Raw genomic sequence first — 25122 nt, forward strand, 5'->3', positions numbered from 1 at the left:
AGAATGGCCTGGGAGAAGGGGAAACATGTAGTTGTAGTGGCAACACAGAGAGGTTAAAAGAGCTCTTGACTGAGAGTCTAGAAACTTTCCTGTTCATTAGCTCTGTGACCGGGGACAAGTCACTCCCCCTCACTGGACCTCAGTCTCCCAACTGTACAGTGAGGGACATGATAAGGTAAGATGCCTGATATCTGATCCCCAAAGGCCCTTCAGCTGCCATGCTGGCTCCATGGTGCCAGATGCATCACATTCGGTCTGAACACCCAGGCCGACTTAGCTCCTGGATGCAGGGATGAGGGCAGAGGTTCTGGAGTCAGAGGAAGCCTGGAAGCCAAGGTAGGGAAGGGCAAAGCCTGAGGTGTGGACCTGGCCTCTTGGCAGGAGACAAGCTCTGGCAGCAGCTCAGGAAACAATTTGTTCCTGACCTGCTACCATAACCACCAAACTGAGAAATTTGGAGGCTGAGGCCTTGGCAGATTTGACCAACAGCTTTCCGCCTCTTTGCAAAAGTCTCCTTTCCCAGAGGGTCAAGCAGAGACCCATGGCTCCAGCTGAGGGAGCCTCCTTCTCTACTGTGTCCCCTCTCCCCACTCAAGGTTAAAGCCACTTTCCATTTTTTTCTCTGCAGTGGGAGAAAAAAAACCTTTGTGTCTGCCAAGCTTCGCACACCTCACACTGTGTTCTCCTAGGCCATACGATCAGGCTCCTGCCTCAGTTTCCTTGTCCAGTTTTACAAATGTTTTTCCTATGCTGTAGAATGAATTAATAAATCATAATAGTAGCGGCCAGCAGTCATCCAATGCTCACTATATTCAGGCACTACTCTACACATTCTGCACGAATTAATTCACTTAATCTTTGCAACAACCTTTGAGCTAGGGACTATTTTATAGATAAGAAAAGTAAGGCAGCGACTTCCCTGGTGGAGCAGTGGTTGGGCATCTGCCTGCCAGTGCAGGGGACATGGGTTTGAGCCCTAGTCCGGGAAGATCCCACATGCCACGGAGCAACTAAGCCCGTGCGCCACAACTACTGAAGCCCGCGCGCCTAGAGCCCGTGCTCCACAAGGAAAGCCACCACAATGAGAAGCCCGCGCACTGCAACGAAGAGTAGCCCCGACTCGCCGCAACTAGAGAACGCCCATGCGCAGCAACGAAGACCCAACACAGCCAAAAATAAATAAAATAATAATTTAAAAAAAGAAAAGTAAGGCAGAGAACTAGGCAAGTTTAAGAACTTGCCTACTCTGAAGCTGGGATTCATACCTGAGCAGTATGGCTCCAAAATCCGTGCCTTGCCAGAATGAATGAACAATCTTGTTCATGACAGAGATATCCTCACTGTACCATGGAAGCACAGAGGAAGGGCCTCCAATGGTAGAGTTAAGGATTGGGAAGATCAGGGGAGGCTTCCTGGAGGAAGTGATAACCTGAGCTGAATTTTGAATGACAAGTAAGAGATGGGGTAGGGCAAGGGGCACTTGGGGGTGCACAGCAGGATCAAAGATGTGGAGGCAGCAAGGAACTGCCAGAATGCAGGGAACCCCAATAGCTGAAGATGTTGGGGCATCGAGTCTCAGCAGGAGGCAGGGCTGGAGAGGGGGCTGCACCGAAGCACAAACCAAGTGCTTCCAGGCTTGGGGAACTGTGGGAACTGGAAAAGTCTTTGTGGAGGAGGCATCAGGACTTGGAAGACAGCAAGGACTGCAGCTGGTATATTGGGCTGAGAAAGTCATTCCAGGCAGGGGAAAAAGCATGGAGGTGGGAGAGTGGGAGAGAAATATTTAGAGAAGCATTTGATTTGGCAGGAGGGGAGGAATGTTCATTGTACAGTGACTGCTGAGACACCAGCAAGGCCTATGCACGGAATCTGGCCCTGCAGAGGAATGGCTGGAGTTGTCTCAAAGAGCCAGTTTTACATTCTATCTGTGTGACCCTGGATGAGTCGCTTCTGAGTCTCGGTTTCCACATTTGTAAAATGGAGGTGATAAGAGACTACCTAAAAAGTTTGCTTAGAGGTTTAAAAATGGGAATACGTGTGGAAAGACTTTGCAAACCCTAAGGCGTTCTGCCATGTCCACCAATCCCTGTACTGACATCGGAACCACCATAGGTGCTTTTAAAAAATACAACATATCACAGGCCAACCCAGATCTATAGAATCAGAAGGAGGTTGATCTGGCATTATTTTTCTTCCGGTCTTTTTTTCCATTATTTCCTCACATGGTCCTGATGCTCTATTAACTTTCAATCTGCCAGCTTCTGACAACTGGAAAGAAGAAAATGCAGCAAGAATAGTTAGAGATCCTGCAGCTTCATGCAAATACTTGGATTTGGAGGGTTTTCTGGCCAAGGCTTGACAGCTATGATAAGAGAGAGAAAAGAAGGACCTTTTAGCTTTCTCAAAATGTGGGAAAAGAGCAAGGTAGCCAAAGGGACTAATGGTGACTTTGACCTCCAATCTGGAGAGTTCTGAGAGAAAAGAGATCCTCAACCAACACCCCAATTGAAGTATGGCTGATCAAGTAAAAGTACACAACACCCTACAACTTTCAACATATTTATATATGTATTAATTCATTTGATCCTCTCTATATTCCTGTGAGGTAGCATTTCTTATTTATTCTCATTTTACAGGTAAGGAAACTGAGGCTCAGGGGGAGGGACTGACTAGCCCAAAGTCCATAGGTAGCCAGGGACGAGAGCAATCATTTGCACCTGGGACTCTTAGGCTCTAAGGCCTCTCTACCACACCACATTCTGCTTCTTGTGTTGATTGTAAGGTAGCAGAAAGAGCACTAGAGTCCTAACTATTGTGGCAGCTCTGCAGAGAACATGCTGTGTAACCCCAGACATATCTCTTGCCCTCTCTGGGCCTCACCACTATCAATCTAGGGTGGTTGTTATAGGGATTAAATGATGTGATGACCTTAAAGGTATCCAACACAATCCCTGGCATGAGATAACAGCCAAGATGACCACAAGAAGGGCGAAGAGAATGGAAAGTGACAGTGCACATGTACAAAAGGTGTGGCAACATAATAGAAGGAGGGATCAACTTCACCAGGCATTGGGCTTCCTGGGGGAGGGGAATTTGGACAGAGATTTCAAGAATGCAGAGGCCCTTCCCTCCCTCACCTCCCTCCTTCTGGTTTCATGTGGCTAGAGGACTAGAGCTTGGGATGTATAAGAGGGGAGTGTCCAGAAATGAGGCAGAAGAGGTAGGGGTGAGGGGAGCATATCACATGGGCCTTGAAGGCCAAGCTAAGGATTTGGCTTTTGCCATTGAAAGGTTTTAAGCAGGTGTCATGATACATTTTGCAGCTTTGCAGTTTAGAAAGGTCATTTTTGCTGCAGTGTGGACAGCAGACAGGAGGGGGAGACTGGAGGCCAAGGGACCCTTGTGGGGGAGGGGAAGAGGGCTGATGGAGATTCCCAATCCAAAGTCCCTGGAGGCCACCTCCCACTTAGGGAAGATCAAGGGAAATGATGAATGTGGAAGTACTCTGAAACTATTGCCAGCCACCAGCCAAGGTGTTGAAGGGTTGTTTGTCACGCTTCTGTTACGCGACAGGCCCTTTGGAGGGGCCTGGGGCCTCCAGCCCTGCTGGCTAGCGCCTGCAGACAAAAGGCAGTGGGAGTAAGCATCCCTGAGTTCCCTGGGAGTTGAGTATTTATCTCCATTGCTCAGATGCTGAGCCTGAGCGTCACTCCACAACTCCACAATGAGGGAGGTGAGGACCACATTCTCCAGGCCAGGGCAAAGGAGGGGGGCAGGGGTTCCTTTGAAAGACAACCCCCTCTGCCGCGGTAGGGCAGGAGATAGCTGGCAGGTGGACTAGCCCAGCAGAGGGTCAGGTGACCATTCCTCTGTCTCCTCCCCTCCCAAGCCTGCTCAGCTTTCCAGACTCTACCCCATCCCTGACCGGAGACAGCTTGGTATAATAATAATGGCAATAACAACCCACAATGGTGCTTCCTGTGAGCCAGACTAATACTTTACTAAGTTACTGTTTACTCCTCCCTCACAACAGCTCTTTTACAGTTGCAGAAACTCAGAGAGGTTAAGTAACCTCCCTAAGATTACCCAGAGCTGGTAAGTGGCAGGGCTGGAACCTGAACCTTGTCCAAGCTTGGGGCCCTCACCAAGCACTGATTTTCGGGTCTTTCTCCCCTCTGGGCTGGTAGGTAAGAGCAGGAAGGGCTCTAACCCCTCCTGAGGGCCCCAGGATGCACAGAGAACCACTAGGGGATGCAGAGTTGAATCTCAACAGCCCCTTTATTAAGCATGACTGTGAGGAGGTGACAGGGTGCAAAGGGGCCTATGGTGCAATTTCAAAGATGGTTTGATGAGACATCTGAGCTGGTGGCCTCCCAGTTCTAGAAGCTGGGATTCTAATTAGGGGAGGACAATGGTAGGCAGAAAGGAGAGAGGGGAGCTTTCCCTGTCCTAAACTGATAAGACGGGGCTGCCAGCCTTCTTCCTGCACCTCCTTAACTGGCAGGGCTCCCAGGTTTCGGCCCAGGTGAGCAGAGTCACCACGATCACACAACCACACGGACTGGTGCCAGCGAGGACCTGCAAGAGCACTTTGTTCTCTGGGAGGCAGATTTGTTTTTGCTGCCCTGAGGCCTAGGGTGGTGGCCTCTACTCCTCCCTCCCCTCCTCCCTACTTGCCTCTCCTTCCTCAGGCAGACAAGCAGACACAGACGCACAAGGCCAAGCAACATTTTTTAATTAAAAAAAAAAGTAATAAGGAAAGAAGGAGCAAAAAGACTAGGTGTGCAAGTCTGGGCCACTGCAAGGGGAACACTGCCCAATCTCTGCACAGCACGAAAGCTCTTGGGAGGTCCAGGGTTCAAGGCCAAAACCTCCCTCAACCCCCAGGCCACATACCTCTGGGGTGCCTGAGAACTGTCCCCTCCCTCACCCTGACACTGTCTTTCGGTATGTGGACAGGGAGACTCAAACTCACCACCCCCCAAGCCCCTTCTAGGGAATGCATTCACCAGGCAATTTCTCCCCCCAACCCCCATGTAAAAAAGGTTTTTTGGATGCTTTCCTGCACTTTTTGCCATAAAGAGGGGTGAGAGAGGATGGGCTGCAGGGGGAGGAATCGACTTAAAAACTGCTGCCTAGTCACACTCCCAGTTTCCCTTCTTAGAAATCCAACCAGAAGTCGATGGTTCCCTCCACGCACACACACAAAAAAGTCTGTTGCTTTCTGTCTCCTCTCTTGCCACCTTTTCTGCCCAAGCCTGGCTCTCTCCTCTCTGTCGGTTCGTCTTTCAGCCAGTCTTTCCCTGCTTCAGATTCCTGGACTCCCTCTCACTAACGTCTCTGGACCTCTGTCACCCGTTTTAAAAAACGGGGGGATGAACTCGAGAAGAGGGAACCCTCACCACCCAATCTCTTTCTCTCTCTGCCCCTCTCTCTCTCTCTCTCTCAACACAAACACACACACACACAACACACACACATACACACACACACACTCCAGCGACCTCCAGATGTTCCCGACCCTGTGGCCATCTGCTGAGATGGCTCAGGCGCTCCGCGGAAGGGGGCAGGGACCCGGGATGCAAGAAGCTGGGAGCAAGGCCGACTGGAGTGGGCGGGAGCTGCGTGCGCACTTTTGAGACGCTCCCTATGGTGGAACCCGGGCTGGGCAAGGGCTCTGCCGGCGGGCGGGGGGCGGAGCGGGGAACGCGCCGGGAAAGGCCGGCACTTTGGCGACACTCCCTAAATCGCCCGGCGGCTGGCCAGAGCCACCACTGGGCGCGGGGCGGGCGGGGGAGCGCCCAGCGGCGGGCGGGGGCCGGGGGGCCGGGGGGCCGGGGGGCGGGCCGCGCCGCGCTGAGAAAAGCGCCGGCCAGAGGGCCCGCGATCGGGCCGCCTGGGTGAGCGTGCCGAGGCGGCTGCGGCGCAGGCTTCCAGGTGGGTGCGGGTCCCCGGGCGGAGAGGGGAGTCCGCGCAGAGGGCGAAGGACAGGAGCCCCCCCCCACCCCAACCTCGCAGTTCCATCCCGCGAGCGGACGGTGCTGGACCCAGGGGCGGGGCAGGGGCCCCTCAACTTTTCCTGGACCCAGGGCGTCGGCAGCGGCGGCCTGACGCCCGGGACTCGGCCAGAGTGGGGAACCCGGACCTAGAAGGGGGCTTCCAGGAGACAAAGGCTGTGACCGGGGGCCGTGGGTGTGGGCCGGCGCCTCTGGGGTCTTTGTGCGGACACGTGCATCTCGCGTTTGTGGGTCTTTGTGAATTTGGTCCGGGGACATGCATCTGCCTGTGCCTTTGTATGTCCGTGATTTGAGGAGGCTGTTTTGCGCCTGTGTCCACGTTTCGTGGGCCCGCGTTTGGTTGTGAGTGCTGGTGGGCGCATCGTTGTGTCCGCGTACGTGGTCCGTGCCTGTCGACGTGTCTGGGTTGGGTGTCCGTGGAGTATGTGCGCGCCGAGAGCCAGACACCGCCCCAACTCCTCGCTCCCTTGCTGTCCACCCGGGCCCAGACTTGGCTTCAAACTTTTCTCCCGGTTCCTCGGCAACAGCGCCCGTCCTCCTCCCCCTGCAGCCCGGGCGGGGGTCGCTGGCAGCCCTCCCCTCATTCACCTCCAGTGGTCCTTAGAGCCGCGAGGGGATGGGATAGGATTGGTGGGTGGGGCAATCGGCAGCGCCTGAGGACTGACCCGAGCCGAGGCTGGGCAGAGCGTGCCGCACACGCCAGCCGAACCGGCTGGGAGGAGAGAGGTAAGCAGCCGGTCCTGGCCCCCGATCGGGGGCTGAAGAGAGGAGAGGAGCGGGCAGCTGGTGTTGCCCGCCCCACGCTCCTCGGAGAGAGTGTATGTGACCGAGAGAGATGTGTCTGCTTGGCGGAGAGGCCAGCCACTGCCCCCGGCTCCGCTTTGAGATCCGCTCTCCGTTTGTATCCTGCCCCGGGCGGGGGGCGGGGGCGGGGGGTGTCGAGCCCTCCAATCCCGTAGGTGAGAAGGCGACGACGGCTGCCCGCGGCGCCGGCTCCCGGGACCTCCAACTGGGCTGCTGGGAGGAGGAACCTTGCACACACTATAGTTTCGAATGGGATGTCCACTGGCCCACAATATGGCACTGGGCAAGTTGCTCAGCCTCTCTGAGCCGCAGTCACCTTGTAATGGAAGGGGCTGAGAACTCCCTCTCGGGGCAGAGCGTGCGGTGGTGATAACCAACGCAGGCAGAGACGGCCTGAGGTGCAGTGCCCGCCCACACTTGGCCTGGGTGAGGAGGTGACTCAGGAGCTTCTGATCCTCCCTGCCTGCTCTACCCTTCAGATAAGTCCAGACTTGCAGAGTTCAGGTCTGACCTGAGAAGGAGGGCTCAGGCTGCCGGGAGCCTCCTTTTGATCCTGGGCGGCAAAGATAACCCTAACACCTTCCCTCCCCTGCCCCTACCCCGCACCCGCCCCAGTCTTTAACCTAGAATTTTGCTTGATGCTGCAGATGTGAAGGATGGGCACAAGCCACTCGCCTCACTGTGGGCACTTTCCTTTCCCTCTTTGGGCCTCAGTTTCCCTTCTGGAAAGGGAGGTGCTGACAGCCTCTCTCCTCCCTTCCTGTTCTGGCTGACTGGTTGAGATCCTAGAACCTGGAAACACTTTGATATTTAACACCTCCATTCTGACTTGACCAGTTCCCAGGCACTAATTTGCTCTTTTGAAGAGGGAGAGGGGAGGTGGCTTTGAAGTTAGGTAGGGATGAAGTAAGGTGGGCTGGAGCCCCTGCAGCCCAGGAAGGGAAGGCTGGAAAGCAGCAGGCTGGGGAAGCCAGGTGAATACACCCGGGAGGGAGGCAGAAAGTATCTCCCACAGAGGGAACTGCCCTGCCCGGCTCTGTGTGTTCTGAAACAGGGCAGGGGTGGTCAGCATTGTGGACTGTCAGATGCGAGGTTGGAGAGGGAGGGTTGGAATTCAACTTGAGGCTGGGAAGGAAGGCAGGGGCCAAATATGAGGGCCTTGAATGCCAGACCTAGGAGCTGGGATTTAGGCAGTGGAGAGCCGCTGGAGGGTTTTTTAAGCTGGCATGACAGGGTGGGGTTGGTAATTCTAGGAAACCTTCCTCTGGCTTGTGGGTGGTGCTGGAGCCTGGGAGACCAATCTGGAGGCTAAGTGCTCCAGCCTCTTAGAGTCAGAAGGAGATTTTCACTTACTTCATTGCTTCCTAGCTCTGTGGCCTTAGGCAAGTAACTCTACCTCTCTGATTCTCAGTCTCCTCATCCTTCAAATGAGGTTAGTAATTCTGGTCTCACTGATCTGTTGTGAATGTTAAATAGGATAATGAATTACATGTGCTAATAAAATGAGAAGAGGTTTGTAGTCTGTATTACATCATGCAGACATTTGTTGGATTGCACTGACAATAGAAGGCAGAGCCAGCGTCTACTATGGTTCTAAACTTGATATCAGCCCCCGGGAAAGCCCTAAGTATCCTGCAAGCTTGGACCACTGGTAACCTCTCCTAAGCAGAGGGAAGCTTTTTGCCTAGGACATTTCACTCATTTGGCTTATCCCGTTCACATGGCCAGGCCCCACACAGGAGAGAAGATGGACGGTCAGATTTGGAGACGGCCACACAGCACAAAGTGTGTTGTATCTTGACGGGGCCACCCAGGGGCCACTGGAGCCCAGGGAGAGGGTGACCTTTTACTGGATGACGGGCAGGTTAGACTGGGAAGACCTCACAGAGGAGGTGACTTTTTTTTTTTTTAACATCTTTATTGGAGTATAGTTGCTTTACAGTGTTGTGTTAGTTTCTGCTGTATAACAAAGTGAATCAGCTATGTGGTTGCCCACTCTCACCACTATTATTCAACATAGTTTTGGAAGTTTTAGCCACAGCAATCAGAGAAGAAAAAGAAATAAAAGGAATCCAAATCGGAAAAGAAGTAAAACCGTCACTGTTTGAAGATGACACGATACTTATACACGGAGGTGACTTTTGAATCGAATGAGTGAGAGTTTGCATGGAAAACAAAGAAAAGGAGGGTGTCTCTGTCATCTTCATCTGAGGGAACAGCCTGTGCAGAGATGTGGGGCCCGATGAGTAAGACAGGCCTCTAGACTGGCAAGCTGTCTTTGCAGGATAGGTTTTAAACCAGGAGCAGTGATGGGGTCCTGGTCTTCTGTCGGGATTGTACTCTGGTGCCCAGCAAGGCCGGCAGTTGGAAGTAGAGGGCCAGGAACAAGGCTGTTGGAGCAATCTAGGCCAGGAGGTCTCCTGAACCTGACCTGCGCAAGGTCGGGGGGTGAGGGAGGGGAAGACAGTGAGCCACCCACCCAGGGGTAGCTACTGAGTCTCATTCTGTCCTCATTCTGTCACAGGTGACACAACTGCTTCAGCCTGCTTTGGCCTCTGCCACCTTTCCAAACTCCCTTACCAACTCCCTGGTAGAGCCTGGTCAGTGCTTGTAGCCCAAGCGGGACCCTGGATGGTGCACTGGGAGAGAATCCAAGGAAGAATCCATTTTGGAGTCTTCTCTATCCTCTGCCCCTGCCTTGCTTTCAGATCTGCTGGTGTCACGGCTCCTTTTTCTTTCCTGGCCCCTGAAATCACACATTGGGGGCAGGAACCCACATGCAGTGAGCACCAGTGTGTGCCAGGCCCAGGGCTGAGTCTTCACTTTACCTTGTGTAATCATCCCAGTGGCCTGCTGGGAGCAGTACTAGGTTTCTCACCATGTTACAGATGAAGACTCAGACTCAGAGGGGAGAGGGCCTCCTGGCAGGTGAGGTATGGTGGGGCTGGAACCTGGTGCACCTGACCGTAAAACCCGTTTCCTCTGCCCCACACTGCCTGCCCGTGTGTCCACACGTGCCTCAGACCAAAGGGAACTTGCGAAGCTTCAGAATGGAGAAAATAGTATTGGGAGCCTTGTCTATTTCCCTGTAGATTATCCTCCAGGGATGATGTCATGGAGGAGGCTAGGCACTGGCTGTCAGAACACCTGGATTCTGAGTCCAGCCTCTGACCCCACTGGCTGTGTGACTCTGGGCAGATCACCGAACCTCTCTGGGTCTCTATGCAGCTGTAAAATAGATACAATGCCATGTAACCTGCGATCTTGCAGGGTGACTGAACAGATAAGAGTTGAGGAGGCATTGGGAAGGTTGAGAGGTATCCTTTGGCGAGGTGGTAGTATTCTAAACGCCTGGTATATCTTCATATAGTACCTGCTCTGTGCCAGACCCGGCACTCAGGCCCAAGGACATAAAAGTGAACCTAACCCCATTCCTGCCCGCAGGAGGACAGACAGGTAAGTGTAATTATAGTCCAGCACGATCCACACATGCCCATTTGTAAGTTGGGGCACAGCCATATAAGGAGCATTGGATCTGGAGCTCAGACATGTAGGTCTGAGACCTGGTTCCTCTCCTCCTCAGCTGAATGTCAGTCTCCTTGTCTGCAAAACAGGGACAGTAATCCTCATGGTCAAGGGCTGTGGTGAAGCAGAAACGAGATGCTGCTGTGGAAGTGCGTGGCAAGCTGACTGTGTTTGTACAGATGTGCGGCATTAGTGCTTCTGTTGCGGGAGCCGGCCCTCAAGGCTCCGGGAGTTTGGCCCTGACTTTCTTTTTGCCTTGCGTTTCCAGAACTGACTAAGCCACTGGGGGCCGGGACGTTAATGGAATTTCCACCCGGGGATTTCGTTGGCGTCGGCTTGAGGGAGCTCACGATGAACATAAGTAGGGTTGGAGGCATCTCAGCATGGAGCAGCTGGTGGAGACAGAGCCCGTCTCAGGTGGGAGCTCGGCCCCCTGCCCACCTCGCCCCTTGGCCAGGGACTCCCCCTTGAAGTTGTGGTGAGGAGCTGGCAAATCTAGGGGCCAGAGATGCTGGGATACAGCACCACGGGCAGGCAGCTGGAGCCAGGAGGACCCGAGCTGGAATCCCTAACCCCAGGGAGCCCTCCTCAGAGGAGGATGGAGGTTGGGGCCTTGTCAGCAGGCACCAGCACGGCGACCAGAGGAGGTTAGCACAGGTGGTCACAGACCCGCCGGGTGCTGGCACCTCTTTGGATAGCTGGGTAGGGAGGAACAGAACAAGGAATAACACAGTCATTGCCTTCAGGAAGCTTAATAAATCATCACCATTATTGTCTACGATGCATTCAGCACTCAAGGCGTGGCAGTTGAGCTGACTATTTCACACGCTGTCCCCTAATGCTTTCACCAACCCTGTGTTGTCGCCCCTGTTGAGGACACTGAGCCTCAGCAAGGTTGAGACGTGCCCAAGGCTAGTAGGTACAGAGCTGAATTCACATCCGGGTCTGAGTCCCGTGGTGGACTCTAAATTCTGGGCTCTTCATTCATCCAGCGTGTTTGCCGGGCCTGCCAGGCCTGGCCATGGCCCCAGGTGGGGGAAGGGATGAACAGGTGAAGAAGGCAGGGTCACTGCCCCAAGCTGCTCACACTTCAAGTCAGGAAACGGGCGGGTAAATAACGGCAGAGAATTTACCTAGTGTGTGTCTGAAGGAGGTGTGTTGATAGTGTGGTGTGAGAGGCCCGGGGAGCAAGGAAAGGAGGGGGGTGTGGCCCAGGAGCCTGAGTGGACAGAACGGGCTTTGTTCCACTGGCAGGGCCGGGGCAGGCCTGGGGATGCGGCAGTCCTGGCAATAGTGTGAGGCATCAGAACCCAGGTCCTGGGTCTTGCTCTGCCGTTTACTTGCAATCACTGCCCGTCTCTGGGCCTCAGTTACTCGTGATCTCTGAGGGGCCTTCCAGCTCTCCAGCCCTGGAATTCTCTGACTTTGGAAAAGTACGAGCAGAGGCTGAGAGTTGCCCGAAGGCCACCACCATAGGTTCAAATCAAGAGGGGAGTTCAGCCGAAGGAGGGAGGAAGGTGGGGACAACTTGCAGATACCTCTGTGCCAGAGAGGACTTGATTTCTGTAGGAAAAGTAGAAGTCAGGTGGTTTTTGAGAAGGGGAATGATGTAGCCAAAGCTGTTTTAGAGGTTCTCCTAGCAGGGTCTGGAGTGTGGCCGTGGGGAGACCTGCCTGGGGCCTGTTAGGGCCACACTGCTGACTCTTTTGACCTCACGGGCCATCTGTAAACTTTCCTTAGAGTCACAGTGGGCCCAGCAAGGAATAACTCATGGCCCTTGCCCAGAGGACCTTATGCTATATCCCCCTAACCAAGGGTGGGTACAGTTACTAAGCCTTCGTCCTGCTGCTCTTGTGTTCTATAACCTGGCTGATCAGTAGATGCCTTTCATCTGCAGGTCAGGGTTTGGAAAGTAAGTGATGTGTCCTGGGCCAGAGATCCTCCCTGGCCTTCCATGGTGAATATCTGTTTGCCTTTCCCTTTCTCCCGAGGGTAGATCACAGGGTCCCAGAGGGAGGGAGGGAGGCAGAGTCAGTACTACACAGAAAAGAAAACTGAGGCTCCAGGAAAGAAAGAAAACTGTGAAGGTCACACAGTTAGTAGCAGATCCGGAACTAGAGTCCTGATCTCCTGGGTCTAAGGCAAGTGCTAGTGATCTTGTTATGAGTTGTTCTCCTGTCCCCGTTGCAGACTTGTAAGCCCCATTAGGACAGAGGCCCTGGAATCTCCCACCCTGACCCCAACATGCACCTCACAGGGCCTAGCACACTGCCTTGCACTTAGCATTTTAGTGCTGTGGTTGATTAATTCTGTCTGCAGTGGCTATGGTATTATAGGTGGTATTATAGGTAGAATGAAAAGGTACAGTGTTTCCATTATGTGGCTTCTACCCCTTGGGGCCTCATTTCTCTACTGGGGCATTGGTCTTCTCAGTCTAATCTTCACAGCCATCCTCTCTGAGCCTGATAGGACCATCATTAGCATCCCAGGTTCACAGCTGAAGGAACTGGTCCAGGTAAAGTGACTTGCCCTGTTCACACTGCAAGTTGGTGTCCAAGGCCTTCTCACTCTCTAAGAAGGCCTTTCATCTCCGTGGAGCTGAGGCTAGTGGTTTTTGTGAAGAGGAACTCACATGACTCATCCCTTCCCAGACCCAGCAGCCCTGTTGAGAAACAGCATAGTCATAGTGTGGCTTCCTAGGGAAGAACTGCTTTCCAGCAGGGCAGTGGTAAGAGCTTTGTCATGTTTGATACATACTTGCTGGAGGAAGGAGCAAGAGAGATGGGGTCAGGCCCACCCACTTATCCCCACCCCACCCGCTCCCATCTGTGGAGGGAGGCAGGGGGTCCCCACTGCACCCTTCACCTGTGCTGGGAACCCTGCTTGGGTGCCTTACTCCCACCGTTATGTTTCATCCTCGTGACAGGCCTGTGAGATGGCCCTTAACATCTCTATTTTACAGATGAGGAGACTGAGGCTCAGATTGTGGCTAGCCAAGATCAGAGAAAGCAGAGATGGCCATGAGGCAGTCCTATTAGGAAGCTTCATTACTCAGTGTGTTTTATAGATACTTTTTACTGTAAGAGAGGAAATAAGACGAGAAAAGGAGATTAAGACATGGTTAAACCACTCAAAGTTCTACCATCTAAAGAAAGACCACTACTGGGTTGACATTTTCTTCTAGACTTTCTAAAATTACGATTTACAGTGTTTTTTTTTTTAATGCATAGTTATACTTTTCTTAGCATGCAATTTATCCTTATGATCTCTAGCATTATGGCATCAGCCCCCTCCTCCATGAGGTTGCAGACTCTTCTGAGCACTATTTTTGTTGACTCCATAAGATCCCTAGGAGATTCCACAGGCATCTTGAGTGGGCTGGAAAGCCTGGTCCTGGAGTCAGGAGTCAGAGCCTGAGCATCGGCGGCCATCACCTCACTGAGGACCCAGGGACAAGTCACTGCATGCCCTCTGGGCCGCAGCTTCCTCATCACTAAAGTGAGGGATTGCATGCACTGCTCTGCAGCCCTCACAGCTCAAATGAGCAAAGGTCTTTTGGAAATTATCAGGGGCTGTGCCCCCGGCAGGGATTTTCCTTATCTTCCCTCAGTTTCCTCCTGGGAAAGTTCTGCCCTCCCCTTGGCTCCTGGATCTTTTGCTCCAAGCAGCAGTGCCAGGCCCCAGCGTCTCGTGAGACACTCACAGGAAGGCACCCCTCCTCATGTTACCCCAAAGGGGACATTGCCTCTAAGCAGAACAGGGGCACTGACCCTCAAAGACCACTAGCCCACACCTCTGCCTCTGCCCCCTTCTGGGTCCAAAGTTGTGAGGCATCTCAGAGATTTCTTCCTTCTCTTCTCCCAACAGCGTTGGACGGCCCTGAGAGGCCCCTGAGCTCCGCGGTGACCTCAGGAAAGCACCAGAGCCACTGAGTATTAGAAAGCTTGGTACCTACCTGTCCCAGCAGCCTATGGCAGCTGGAGCATGGCCCTAGGACTCTGGATGCTTAGCTCTTCTTTCCCCAGCAACACACAGAAGTACACGTTCCACTTGAACCAAGCCAGTTATGAGGTTACAAAGGCCTGAGTTCACCTCCTGGCTCTGCTACCTTCCTCTTGCCACCCTCGGTTTCCTCCACTGTAACATGGACATAAGACTGCTTACCTCCTGGAGTGACGGGATGGCATAAAGGAACGTGTGTCCAGCACTTAGTGAGGGCAGGCTCTGTCACTGTCAGCACTTTCCACTTAATGTCCAGGCCTAGCACAGAACAGGGGCCCAGGGAGAGGTGTCCAGTGTGCAGGGCTGAGCAGGGACCTTGTCCACGGTGCCCTGGGAGCATCACAAGCGCAGTTACCCAGGCGGGTCTCAATCTGCACTCCTGCTCCCTCTGTATCAGCTGTCACCACCATTGCCTCAGTGGCTCAGTGGTGACCACTCAGCATGTGTGCACAGCTCTTCACAGTTTGCATTGCACTACAGTGAGAGTTGCGTCAACGTATGTGAGGAGGGCAGGAAATACTGCCTTGTGGTACAGAGGACGAAGCCGAGGCCTGAGAGGCCCCCTCTCTAGAAGGGGAGGGGAAGCGTTGGGCTATGTTACATAAGCAGGAGCTCATGAGGGGCCATTTGGCACTTAAGAGGCACATTGTATAATCACCTTTGGGAACCAAAGGGTAATCTTAGGGCCTTTTTGTGCGTCTCTGGTGTTTGTTTAAACCCCAGGAAGGGTGGGTATGAGCCGATCAGCTTAGCAGGGAAGAGGAGGCCCTAGGTGGTAATGAACCCCTGCGGTGAGAAGCTCACCAGGGGAACAAAGGGGGTGTGAGGTAACTTAATATGTTCCTTTCAGTTCCAGACACTGGAACGCTCTGTCCTGCCTCAATTGGGACCAAGCCCAGGATGCACCTGGGCCGGGTTTAATCCTCAAATTGGACTCTACAGCAGAAAGGGGCGGGAGAGGAGGGGCCCACATAGGGGGGCAGGGGAGAATAGCCCCCCTTCTCCCTGCCTGTGCTCCGAGCCCAAGTGCAGATCAAGTGGCTGCCCCTTTAAAGTTTCATGTAGGGCTAGTAATGCTATCCTGCTGCGCCCTCCACACCCACCCCCAGTCCACAAGGTGGGCAGGTCCCTGGTCCACCCCTCCCTGAAGACCAGGGGGAGGAATAGGTGGAAGATGGGGCAGGGGGGCAAGGGTGCAGAGCTGAAGAACCTGCTAGAGTGAGGCTTAGTTAGCGCCTTCTGTCTCCCGGGCTGAGTGGCTGCTTGCAGAGGCAAGAGTGTAGCCACAGACTGTCCAATTAGAGGCTTTCACTGCTCAGCCCTCTCTCTCATCCTCCTGCGAGCGCCACTGTCCGAGGAGCTACAGACGTGCATGGGTATGAGGACTGAAGGTGACAGTGTACATGTAGTGCCCGGCATCAATGGCAGCTGCTGTTACAATTGTCCAGGGAGAGAAACGGAAGCCAGGGGAGAGGCAGTGGCTTGCATCGTAGCCTGTGTCGGTGGGAAGAGCCCCTCTTGGACCCCATCTCTCCTGCCAGTCCTGCTGGAGGCAGCAGATGAAAATAGAGGAATTGGGACTGAGCGGGCCTGGGTTCTAATCCTGCCCTGCTTTTCACTGGTTTGGGGTAAAACCCTTTTCCTCTCTGAGCCTCTATTTCTTTATTTGTATAATGGGGGAACCAGCCCAGCTGCCTGCCCTAGGTTAAAGGAAGGGCCAAAGAGGTGTAACAGCTCTAACAGCTGGGGCGCAGGGCAGGGCAAGGGGGAAGGGGCTTGGCACAGGGTCCCCAACTGGAATGAAGGATCCTGCCTCTGGAGGCCAAGCCAGGTGAGAGGGCTTAGGACTGTGGACCCAGCCACTGTTACCCACAAAAGGAGTGAGGTGGGGACAGTCACTGCAGACCCCCCTTGCAGGAAGAGGCCTCTGTCTGGGAAGCTGGAGTGCGGGTCTCAGGCATGGCTCAGCCACTGCCAAACCACGACAGTGAGCCATGCTTCCTCTGTATGCCATTGGGTTCCACTCCCACTTACTTGTGGCCATGCATGACTTTCTGAACCTCTCTAAGTTTCAGTTCCCACAAGCATTGCTGCCTTGCAGTTTTTGTGGTTGTGAGGGTTAAGTGGGACCGTGCAGGGAGGCAGCTAGCACAGCACCCAGCACATAGCACCCAGCATGTAGCACCCAGCACGTAGCATATGCTCAGCAGAGGTAAATGGAGTACCCTAGCCCCTAAGCTGTGACCCCTCCACAGTAGGGCCTGGGTCAAGATGAGCCCATGAACCCTAGACCCTCAGAGCTGGAGAGGCCAGCCAAAGACCCATCCTGTCCAGTGCATTTCCAACTGGGTTCCTTAACATCCAAGGAAGGCTCCAGGCCCTCACCTTCACTTCAACCAGAACAGGCCCACTTTCACCTGCTAATCTTGTTTAAGGAAGGGTTCTCCTGCTTCCAGTTTAAAATCCAGCCGTCTGGCCTAACCCCCTTTACCATACAGATGGGGAGACTAAGGCCAGAGAGGAATAGGGACTAGGAACTATATAAGGAGGGGTATTCAGGGAAAGCGTCTGGGGGCACTGAGGGGCTGGTGGCAATTTGCAGCTGTGCCTACACACATCGGCTGGTGTCTCACGAGGTGGGTTAGAACCATCTGGTATGGGGTGCCTGCCGCCAGCCCTCACCTTTAGCTCTCTTTCTAGCCCACACCATGCTGTGGCCCCTGCTGCTGTTGCTGGCCTCCGGTGAGGCCCAGACCACCCGGCCCTGCCTCCCTGGATGCCAGTGTGAGGTGGAGACCTTTGGCCTCTTCGACAGCTTCAGCCTGACGCGGGTGGATTGCAGCGGCCTGGGCCCTCACATCGTGCCCGTGCCCATCCCCCTGGACACAGCCCACCTGGACCTGTCCTCCAACCGGCTGGAGATGGTGAACGAGTCCGTGCTGGCAGGCCCGGGCTACACCACGCTGACCGGCCTGGACCTCAGCCACAACCTGCTCACCAGCCTCTCGCCCACGGCCTTCTCCCGCCTTCGCTACCTGGAGTCGCTTGACCTCAGCCACAACGGCCTGGCCGCCCTGCCCGCCGAGAGCTTCACCAGCTCGCCCCTGAGCGACGTGAACCTGAGCCACAACCGGCTCCGCGAGGTCTCCGTGTCCGCCTTCGCCACCCACAGCCCAGCCAGGGCGCTGCACGTGGACCTCTCGCACAACCTCCTCCACCGCCTCGTGCCCCACCCCGTGCGGGCCAGCCTGCCGGCGCCCACCATTCAGAGCCTGAACCTGGCCTGGAACCGGCTCCACACCGTGCCCGACCTCCGGGACTTGCCCCTGCGCTACCTGAGCTTGGACGGGAACCCACTGGTGGCCATCGGCCCAGGGGCCTTCGAGGGGCTGGCGGGCCTTACACACCTGTCGCTGGGCAGCCTGCAGCGTCTCCCCCAGCTGGCGCCCTATGGCTTCCGCGAGCTGCAGGGCCTGCAGGTCCTGGATTTGTCAAGCAACCCCAAGCTCAAGTGGGCAGGACCCGAGGTGTTCTCGGGCCTGGGCTCCCTGCAGGAGCTGGACCTGTCAGGCACCGGCCTGGTGCCCCTGCCCGAGAAGCTGCTCCTCCATCTCCCAGCGCTGCAGAGCGTCAGCGTGGGCCAGGGCGTGCAGTGCCGGCGCCTGGTGCGGGAGGGCACCTACCCCAGGCAGCCTGGCTCCACCCCCAAGGTGGCCCTGCACTGCGTAGACACCCAGGAGTTAGCTGCCGGGGGCTCTGATGCCTTGTGACGAATGGTGTGGCCTGGGGCCATGTAACAGACTTCGCCCTGGGCTCCCTCGGGTCCTGGGTAATTTATATTTTAACGTGCCAATGCCAGCAGGGACGCTGCAGGCCTGTGTGGCAGCATCATTGAAAGAGAGGCTTTGGACCTGGGACCCACACCCAGGAGCAAGGTTTTGCCCGTTTGTCTGTGTTGCTCCCCAGACCATAAGCCGAGTGTCTTTGATGCCAAACCAGACAGCAGTTCCCTGCTGTCCTTCCCTACTTGTCCCCAAAGTGCCTTCCCTGAGGCCTGGACCAACCTGACCCATGACAGGAGGAGGGCGGGCGGGAGGCAGTGCTGCGGGGCAGAGGTCCAGCCACTCAGGCATGGGTTTCTTTTACGACACAACCCTCTCTTTGCTCTGGGCGTGTGAGGCCTACTTCATCCTTTTTTCTTCCCCTAGAACTCTGGATAGAACTTTATAGAAAGGACTGGAGAAAAACACCTAGTCCACCTCCTCATGTGCCAGATGGGGAAACTCAGGCCTAGGGAAGGAAAAATGCTATTCTGAGGTCCTACAGTGGCAGAAGCGTGGATGGACCCAATGTCCAGCCTCCCAGCAGGGCCCCTTTGCACTTTTCTCTCTTCTCTAAATCATGCCCTCCCTCTCCCCTTTCTGGGCTCCCCCTTGCTTCCAAGACTCACATCCTGCCATTTGTGCCCTTTCCCTGTCGTCCCCAGGAGGAGAGGCCTCTGGGCCCGGTAACCGGCTGTGGCACAAGCTAAGTCAGTTCACCTCGGAGCCTCTAGAAGCCTCAGGGATACCAGTCCCAGCCCTGCCGGTTTCCCACTCTGGGGTGGGGTCCCCGAGCATCAAGAATGGAAATGCGCCCATTGACCCCTGAGGTACTGCCTCTAGATGCAGTCCTGGAGCCCCTCCAGGCCCTGAGCTCCTGAGCTCCCTCAGACCCCACTGGCCCTATGCCCGACAGCCCAGCTCATCCTACTGAGAATGCAGTGAAGGAGGTAAGGGAGACCCCACCCATGTTTATGCTCTGCCACCAGGGTGCCATCTCAGCTTCCCAGCCCTGGGCTCTCTCCTTAGTATGGGGTTAATAAAAGTTGTTGCCTTTTTAATGGACTGTCACTTTCGGCCACCCCCCGTCCAGGTCCCTGCTGGCAGGGGATGGAAACAGGCCATTTGTAAAAGAAGAAAGACATTGCATTTGTTCCCTTTTGTAATATTGTGTCCTGGGGATGGGTTGGGGGAGGAGGCATTGGGTGAAAGCCAGCCATACGTGGCCATGTGGGCGTCAGGGGGCTGGTCCCACAGGGATGCCCACAGGACAATGAGAGCTCTGTCCTCCCCCACCGGCCCTACCCAACACCTGGTCCTTGGTTTAATAAACACTATAAAGAGGCCCTCTTCCCATCATTTGACCAGCATCCACTGACATTCCCTAGACTGGGCCCTGGGGCCACAAGGATGAATTGAGACAAGCTTGTTCTCTCTGAAAAGCCCAATAACCTCCCAGGATTAGGGGAGTGAGGTGACGTGAGGGAGGGAGTTCCTCGGGGGTGGGTGGCACCTTTCACTGCAGCTAACACTGCCTGCCTTCCTTATTTCCCCTCTCCCTGACGCCCCAACTCCATGAACTTGTCAGGCCCTGCGTGCCTCTGCCTTTGCTCAGACTGTTACTCTGGGACCTGGACCTTGCCCCCATCCCTGCCTCTCTACTCCTTCCCAGCCTAACAGACCCAGTTCCCACCTCACCTCCTTGGAAGCTTTCCCTGAGGTCCCCGTCCACCTCCCTCCACTGAGCTCCGACAGTACTGTGTTCCTTCTTGGCATCTGACTGCTGTGGTATCCTAACTCCTGTTTGCACACTTCCAGTGACAGGGAACCCACTTCCAGCTCATCTGAATGGCTCTGCTGTCAGCAAGTTCTTCCTTCTAACTAGCCAAGGACTGCAGGAATATCCATCACCATCACTACTACCAAGTTTTTCCTGCTGTCTACTCTGTGCCCTAAGACTCATGTTCCTGGGGTGGGAGGGGGAAGGACACATGGAGGACACCTAACTATAAGAGCAGTACAGGGACCTGTGAGAGCCCTGTGGTGGGATTAGGAAGGCTTCCTGGAGGAGGCTCATCCATGGAGTTGAGAAGGACAAGTGGACCTGGACAGAGGTGGCTGGCACTTGAGAGGGGTCATGGGTGAGCAATGGCACAGATTCCAGGACATTCAGGCCATGGGTATGGTTGGGGTGCTTGCCCATCATGTGGCTTAGGCCCCCCCAGGGCTTGGGCTCCCTGAGCCAGAGGCTGGCCCCCGCCAATATGGGAAGGATCTGAAGTATGGGGAACAGGGGAGGGTCAGAGTGAGACCCCAGCCTTCACAGTCCTCAGATTGGTACTCCATCCTCCCACATGCCTTGGGACAAGAGAGGCCTCAAATTCAGGGGTGAGGGAGAGATCCCTGGGACTTTCACCCAGTGGGGCTTTAAAGCCCCACTTGAAGAAGGCGTCCTTGGGGAGGGCCATGGAACATAGGGGTCTTAAACTTAAGTGGCGCTGAAAGCAGGGGAAGGGAGGGCGGGACTCCTGCTGTTCACCTCCGCCCTGAGCTGCAGCTTCCACATCTGCAAAACGGGGCGGGGGTGAAGCTCCAGCGGGAGGGTGGGCAGACGCCGCCACACCGTGCGGGCTTCTCCTTCCTGGTGGGGGCATCCCCTCGCGCACACCCACAGCCCCTGCGTGCTGTAGGGAAAGCAGAAGCCCCGCGGGGCAGCCGGCCCGCGGCCCCTCCGGAGGCTCTCAGCCCGCAGCGCCACCTCGTGCTCACGCATGGCCAGACACCCCAGATCCGAGAGGTCGGGGAGCCCAGGGCCTCTGGAGGCCAAAGTGGATCTGCGCAGTTTGCGGAGCCGGCCCCTCTTTCCCCTCGCCGACCGCCTTCATCCGGCCACCCTCCGCCTTCCTGGAATCCTGGGACCGAGAATGAGGTCATTGGAATCTTACAGAATTACAGAGGTTAGTGCAAAGATTCCGTTTTGGAGTTCCCAGAAAAGAGTTAAAATCCTGGTCCATCACGAGCCCGTTGTGTGACTTTGGCCACTGCCCATGAAGCCAGCCCTGCTGTGCTTTAATCGTATCATTACAGAGAAGGAAGAGGCAAACGCCCTGTGTTGGTCAATATGGCGAAAGAGCATCTGTATGGATTTGTATGAAACCCAAACCCTCTGTAGCTCAGGGAGCCGATTAGACTCTTTCAAATCCAGTAATTTCCCTCCATGGGTGTTATCATACCACCCCCTGATTTCCCCAAATTGTCATGGCCAAGGGGCCAAAGGGTTGCCTTCTTGGAGAGAGAGGGCAGATGGCAATGGAGATACTAACACCTAGCAACTGCCTCCAAACCAGCTCATAGGATGTTTCTCTGGACAAGACTGCCAGGCATGTGGGGGACAGAGGCCTACCTCTACTCGTACCTAATGTCCACCAAGACACTAGAGGTCATCGTAGGCTAACAGGGCTTGCCCACTGATGCTCAATGTTCTGTGTGGGCTAATTTGACCAAGGAGCAAATGTCCACTGATACCTAATATTTATCAGTACCTAATGTCCGTCAATGACAGCCCTCACCAAAGGCTGATATCCACAAAGGGAAAATGTCCAGTGGTGGCAACGTCCACTACTGCCCAACACACACCAATGCCAGTGCTTGCAGGTAGTTCATTGCAATGATCATTGCTCTTCGTGTCACTACCTAATGTTGGTCCAGACTTAACATCTGGCAACAGCAAATAGCCGTCTAGTTAAGTTACATGCCCTGTGTTTATTTTTCTCTTTTATTTATTTAACTCCCAGTGGTTGTATTTATGGGGATTATTGTGTTTGTTGAGCTGGGTGGGAAAGTCTTCCTGTGTTTACTGTTTAATTCCAAAAGCTATTTATTATTTTATTTGGCATACCCATTAGTCAAAATATTCCAAATTAGGAACACAAGCATACATTTATGTTTCTTGACATATACACATATGTACATGTAACATGTATATATAATTATTAAATACAGGAATGATACAGAAAGACAGAAAAAGAGAAACTGCTTTGAGAACAGAGGTGTCAAGACAAGAAAAATGTTCTAATTAGTTGATTCTTAGAGGAAGCAACTTTTCCAAAGTTGAGTGATAATTCGAGACATTGGCCCTCCTGCTCTGGCAAAGGACAAAAAGCCCTACACTGGGCTGAAAAAACCTAGGTTCTCTAATAACGTTAAGACACTGATGCAAGGGCTCCTTCGGGCAGAAGAGCCAGTGGTAAGGCACAGGCTCCAAAGGGAAGCTGCCTGGCTCAAGGACAGCTCTGCTACTTCCAGCTAAGCCACTCAGCCTCTCTCTCTCTCTTTTTTTTTTTTTTTTTTTTTTGGCTGCATCGGGTCTTCCTCACAGCATGTGGGATCTTCGTTGTGGCGTGCAGGCTCTTCATTGCGGTGCATGGGCTTCTCTCTAGTTGTGGCACGCAGGCTCAGTAGTTGTGGCACACGGGCTTAGTTTCCCCGCGGCATGTGGGATCTTAGTTCCCCCACCAGGGATCACACCCACGTTCCCTGCATTGGAAGGCGGATTCCTTACCAGTGGACCACCAAGGAAGTCCCTCAGCTTCTCTCTGAGCCTCAGTTTCCACATCTGTATAATGGATATAGTAGCCACCTCAAAGGGTTGTTGTGGGAAAGTCAATGTACATAGAACATTTAGAATTGTGCCTGGCATATAATAAGTGCCATATAATAAATAATATGAAATACAGTTGACTCTTGAACAACTCAGGAGTTAGGGAAGCCAACCCGCCAAGCAGTCGAAGATCCTAGTATAACTTTACAGCCAGCCTTCCATATCCACGGTTCAGCATCTGTGGTTTCAACCAACTATGGATCATGTAGTACGCATTTAGTGAAAGAAATCTGCATATAAGTGGACCCATGCGGTTCAAACACGTGTTGTTCAAGGGTCAACCTTACTTTTTTTTTTTTTTTTGAAAATTCTTTCTTTTGTCAAGCTTATAAGCATGCTGTGACTCAAAACATTCTCAGACAGGGTTTCTTTGGTGGCCATCGGCTCTCAGCAGGTGATCTCATAGAATCTGTTATGCTTAGGAATTTGACTGAAATGAGCTTCTACCCTCTGCACCAGAACATTTCGAAATGGCCTCACCGCACAGCTTCCTCCCAACACTCAGTGCTGAGGAAACATCCCATGACCATCCTCCCCAGGCCTGGCAGTCAAAGATGGAATGGCTGACCTGCTGTAATTTGAGATGCAGGGAAAACTTGCTACTCTTCTCACTCTCCCAGACAGCCCCACTCTCTGTCTGAAATTCTACCATTACTCTTTGGCTTTAGCTGTGATTGTTGTCTGATGTCCTTGCTAGATAGGCAGGGGCCCAAATGTGATGTACTCTAAAAGCTGATTTTGGGACTTCTCTGGTGGCACAGTGGTTAAGAATCCGCCTGCCAGTGCAGGGGACACAGGTTTGATCCCTGGTCCAGGAAGATCCCACATGCCACAGAGCAACTAAACCCAGGCACCACAACTACTGAGCCTGCGTGCCAGAACTACTGAAGCCTGTGTGCCTAGAGCCCATGCTCCATGATAAGAGAAGCCACTGCAATGAGAAGCTCGTGCACTGCAACGAAGAGTAGCCCCCGCTCGCTGCAACTAGAGAAAGCCCGCATGCAGCAACGAAGACCCAACACAGCCAAAAATAAATAAATAAATAAATAAATATAAAAATGTAAAAAAGACTTTAAAAAAGTGATTTTAAGGTGATATGTTGATAGGACAGTTGCTTAACATTATGATTCTAGAGGCAAGATTGTGAGACATAAAGAAGGTAGTTGAAGGATAAGGTGTTTTACATATGCTGCCTTCTCTACCAACCAATGTGATATCCTGTTATATTGGTGACCCCCAATGAACCACATCTGGTATTATCACCCTGTGTAGAACCATCCTCTTGAATCTGGGCTGGGCCTGTGATTTGCTTTAATCAATTGAATGCAACAGAAGTGGCTCTGGGTCAGTTCCAGACCTAAGTCTTAAATTCTGGCAGCTTTCCCTTTTGCAATCTTGGGAATCCAGAGCTGCCATGTTCAGAGTCTGGTGAGACCATGTGGAGAAGCCCTAAGGCCATATACAGAGAGAAAAGCTAAGCCATCCAGTATCCCAGCAGATAGCAAACCCCATCCAACCCTTTACACGCATAAGTGACTGCAACAAAAGCAGCAGAAGAACCAACCAGCTGATCCCAGTCCTGACTGCAGAATAGAGAGCAAATAAAATGATTGCTGTGCTGAGCCATTATACGTTGGAGTGGTTTCTTACACAGCAGTAGAAAACCAAAACAATCAAGTCACAGGCTGGGTTTCCCCAGCCCTGTCGCCCCTCCTCCACCCCCTCTGGCTTTCCTGGTGAAAGAACTGCTAACCTAGTTATGGGACATGAGCAGCTGAAGATGCGAAGATGCCAAATGACAAAGCCAGACAGCCAGAGCCTCCTTGAGGATGGTCAGTCTGAAGGGACCAGGCAGAGAAGCACAGTTGAAAGGAAACACATGTGCCCAGTATTTTAAAGTTTATGAGGTGCCACCCTGCACATGAGCTCATCTCTTGTTATGTTTTTGTCTCATGGCCACCCAGCAGGCTTGGCCTGTCTCCCCTCAGCCTCTCACTCTCCTCTCAGCCCAGACAAATGACTCGCAGGTCCCCAGACAGACACACCTCTCACGCCGAGACTCCCCTCATCTCTCCACAGCCCCAGCTGGGAACCTGGAGAGTAAAGACTTAGACCCACTGTCCTGCTGGGGGCCTTCTCCTTCCCTCAGAGCCTTTCCTCCAGACCCAGGGACTTACAAGCAGCAAACTGAGGCTGGTGGGAGGCCAGGCACTGGGTGGGGGCAGGTGAGAGCAGTCAGAGGAGAGCAGGGAAGAGGGAAGCCAGTCTGGAACACAGGGGACCCTGGGGAAGG

The 25122-nt window shown here is 53.8% G+C and overlaps 1 protein-coding gene across 4 annotated transcripts; it reads left to right on the forward strand.

Annotated features, from left to right (window-relative positions):
* Window positions 1-5811: 5811 nt before the first annotated feature.
* TSKU (tsukushi, small leucine rich proteoglycan) lies at window positions 5812-19514 on the forward strand. 4 transcript variants are annotated; one of them, XM_007187567.2, is made up of 3 exons: window positions 5834-5937; window positions 10615-10763; window positions 17049-19514. In XM_007187567.2, the coding sequence occupies exons 2-3, from the start codon at window positions 10730-10732 to the stop codon at window positions 18116-18118; spliced, it is 1104 nt and encodes a 367-aa protein (XP_007187629.1). In that variant the 5' UTR covers window positions 5834-5937; window positions 10615-10729; the 3' UTR covers window positions 18119-19514. The 4 variants fall into 4 exon arrangements, with proteins under 4 accessions (XP_007187631.1, XP_007187629.1, XP_057408623.1 ...); XM_057552639.1 differs by lacking the exon at window positions 5834-5937 and adding an exon at window positions 6014-6743; XM_007187569.2 differs by lacking the exon at window positions 10615-10763 and having other exon boundaries at window positions 5812-5937.
* The last annotated feature ends 5608 nt before the right edge of the window (window positions 19515-25122 follow it).

Source organism: Balaenoptera acutorostrata, chromosome 9 (assembly GCF_949987535.1).
Source record: "Balaenoptera acutorostrata chromosome 9, mBalAcu1.1, whole genome shotgun sequence".
Lineage (NCBI taxonomy): Eukaryota > Metazoa > Chordata > Mammalia > Artiodactyla > Balaenopteridae > Balaenoptera > Balaenoptera acutorostrata.

What these genes read in the sequence shown, in the direction of transcription:
- TSKU (XM_007187567.2), top strand. Translation starts at nt 10,730, where the DNA reads ATGGAGCAGCTGGTGGAGACAGAGCCCGTCTCAG. An exon ending in GGAGACAGAGCCCGTCTCAG is followed by an intron (nt 10,764 to 17,048) that starts GTGGGAGCTCGG and finishes CTCTCTTTCTAG; the next exon opens with CCCACACCATGCTGTGGCCC.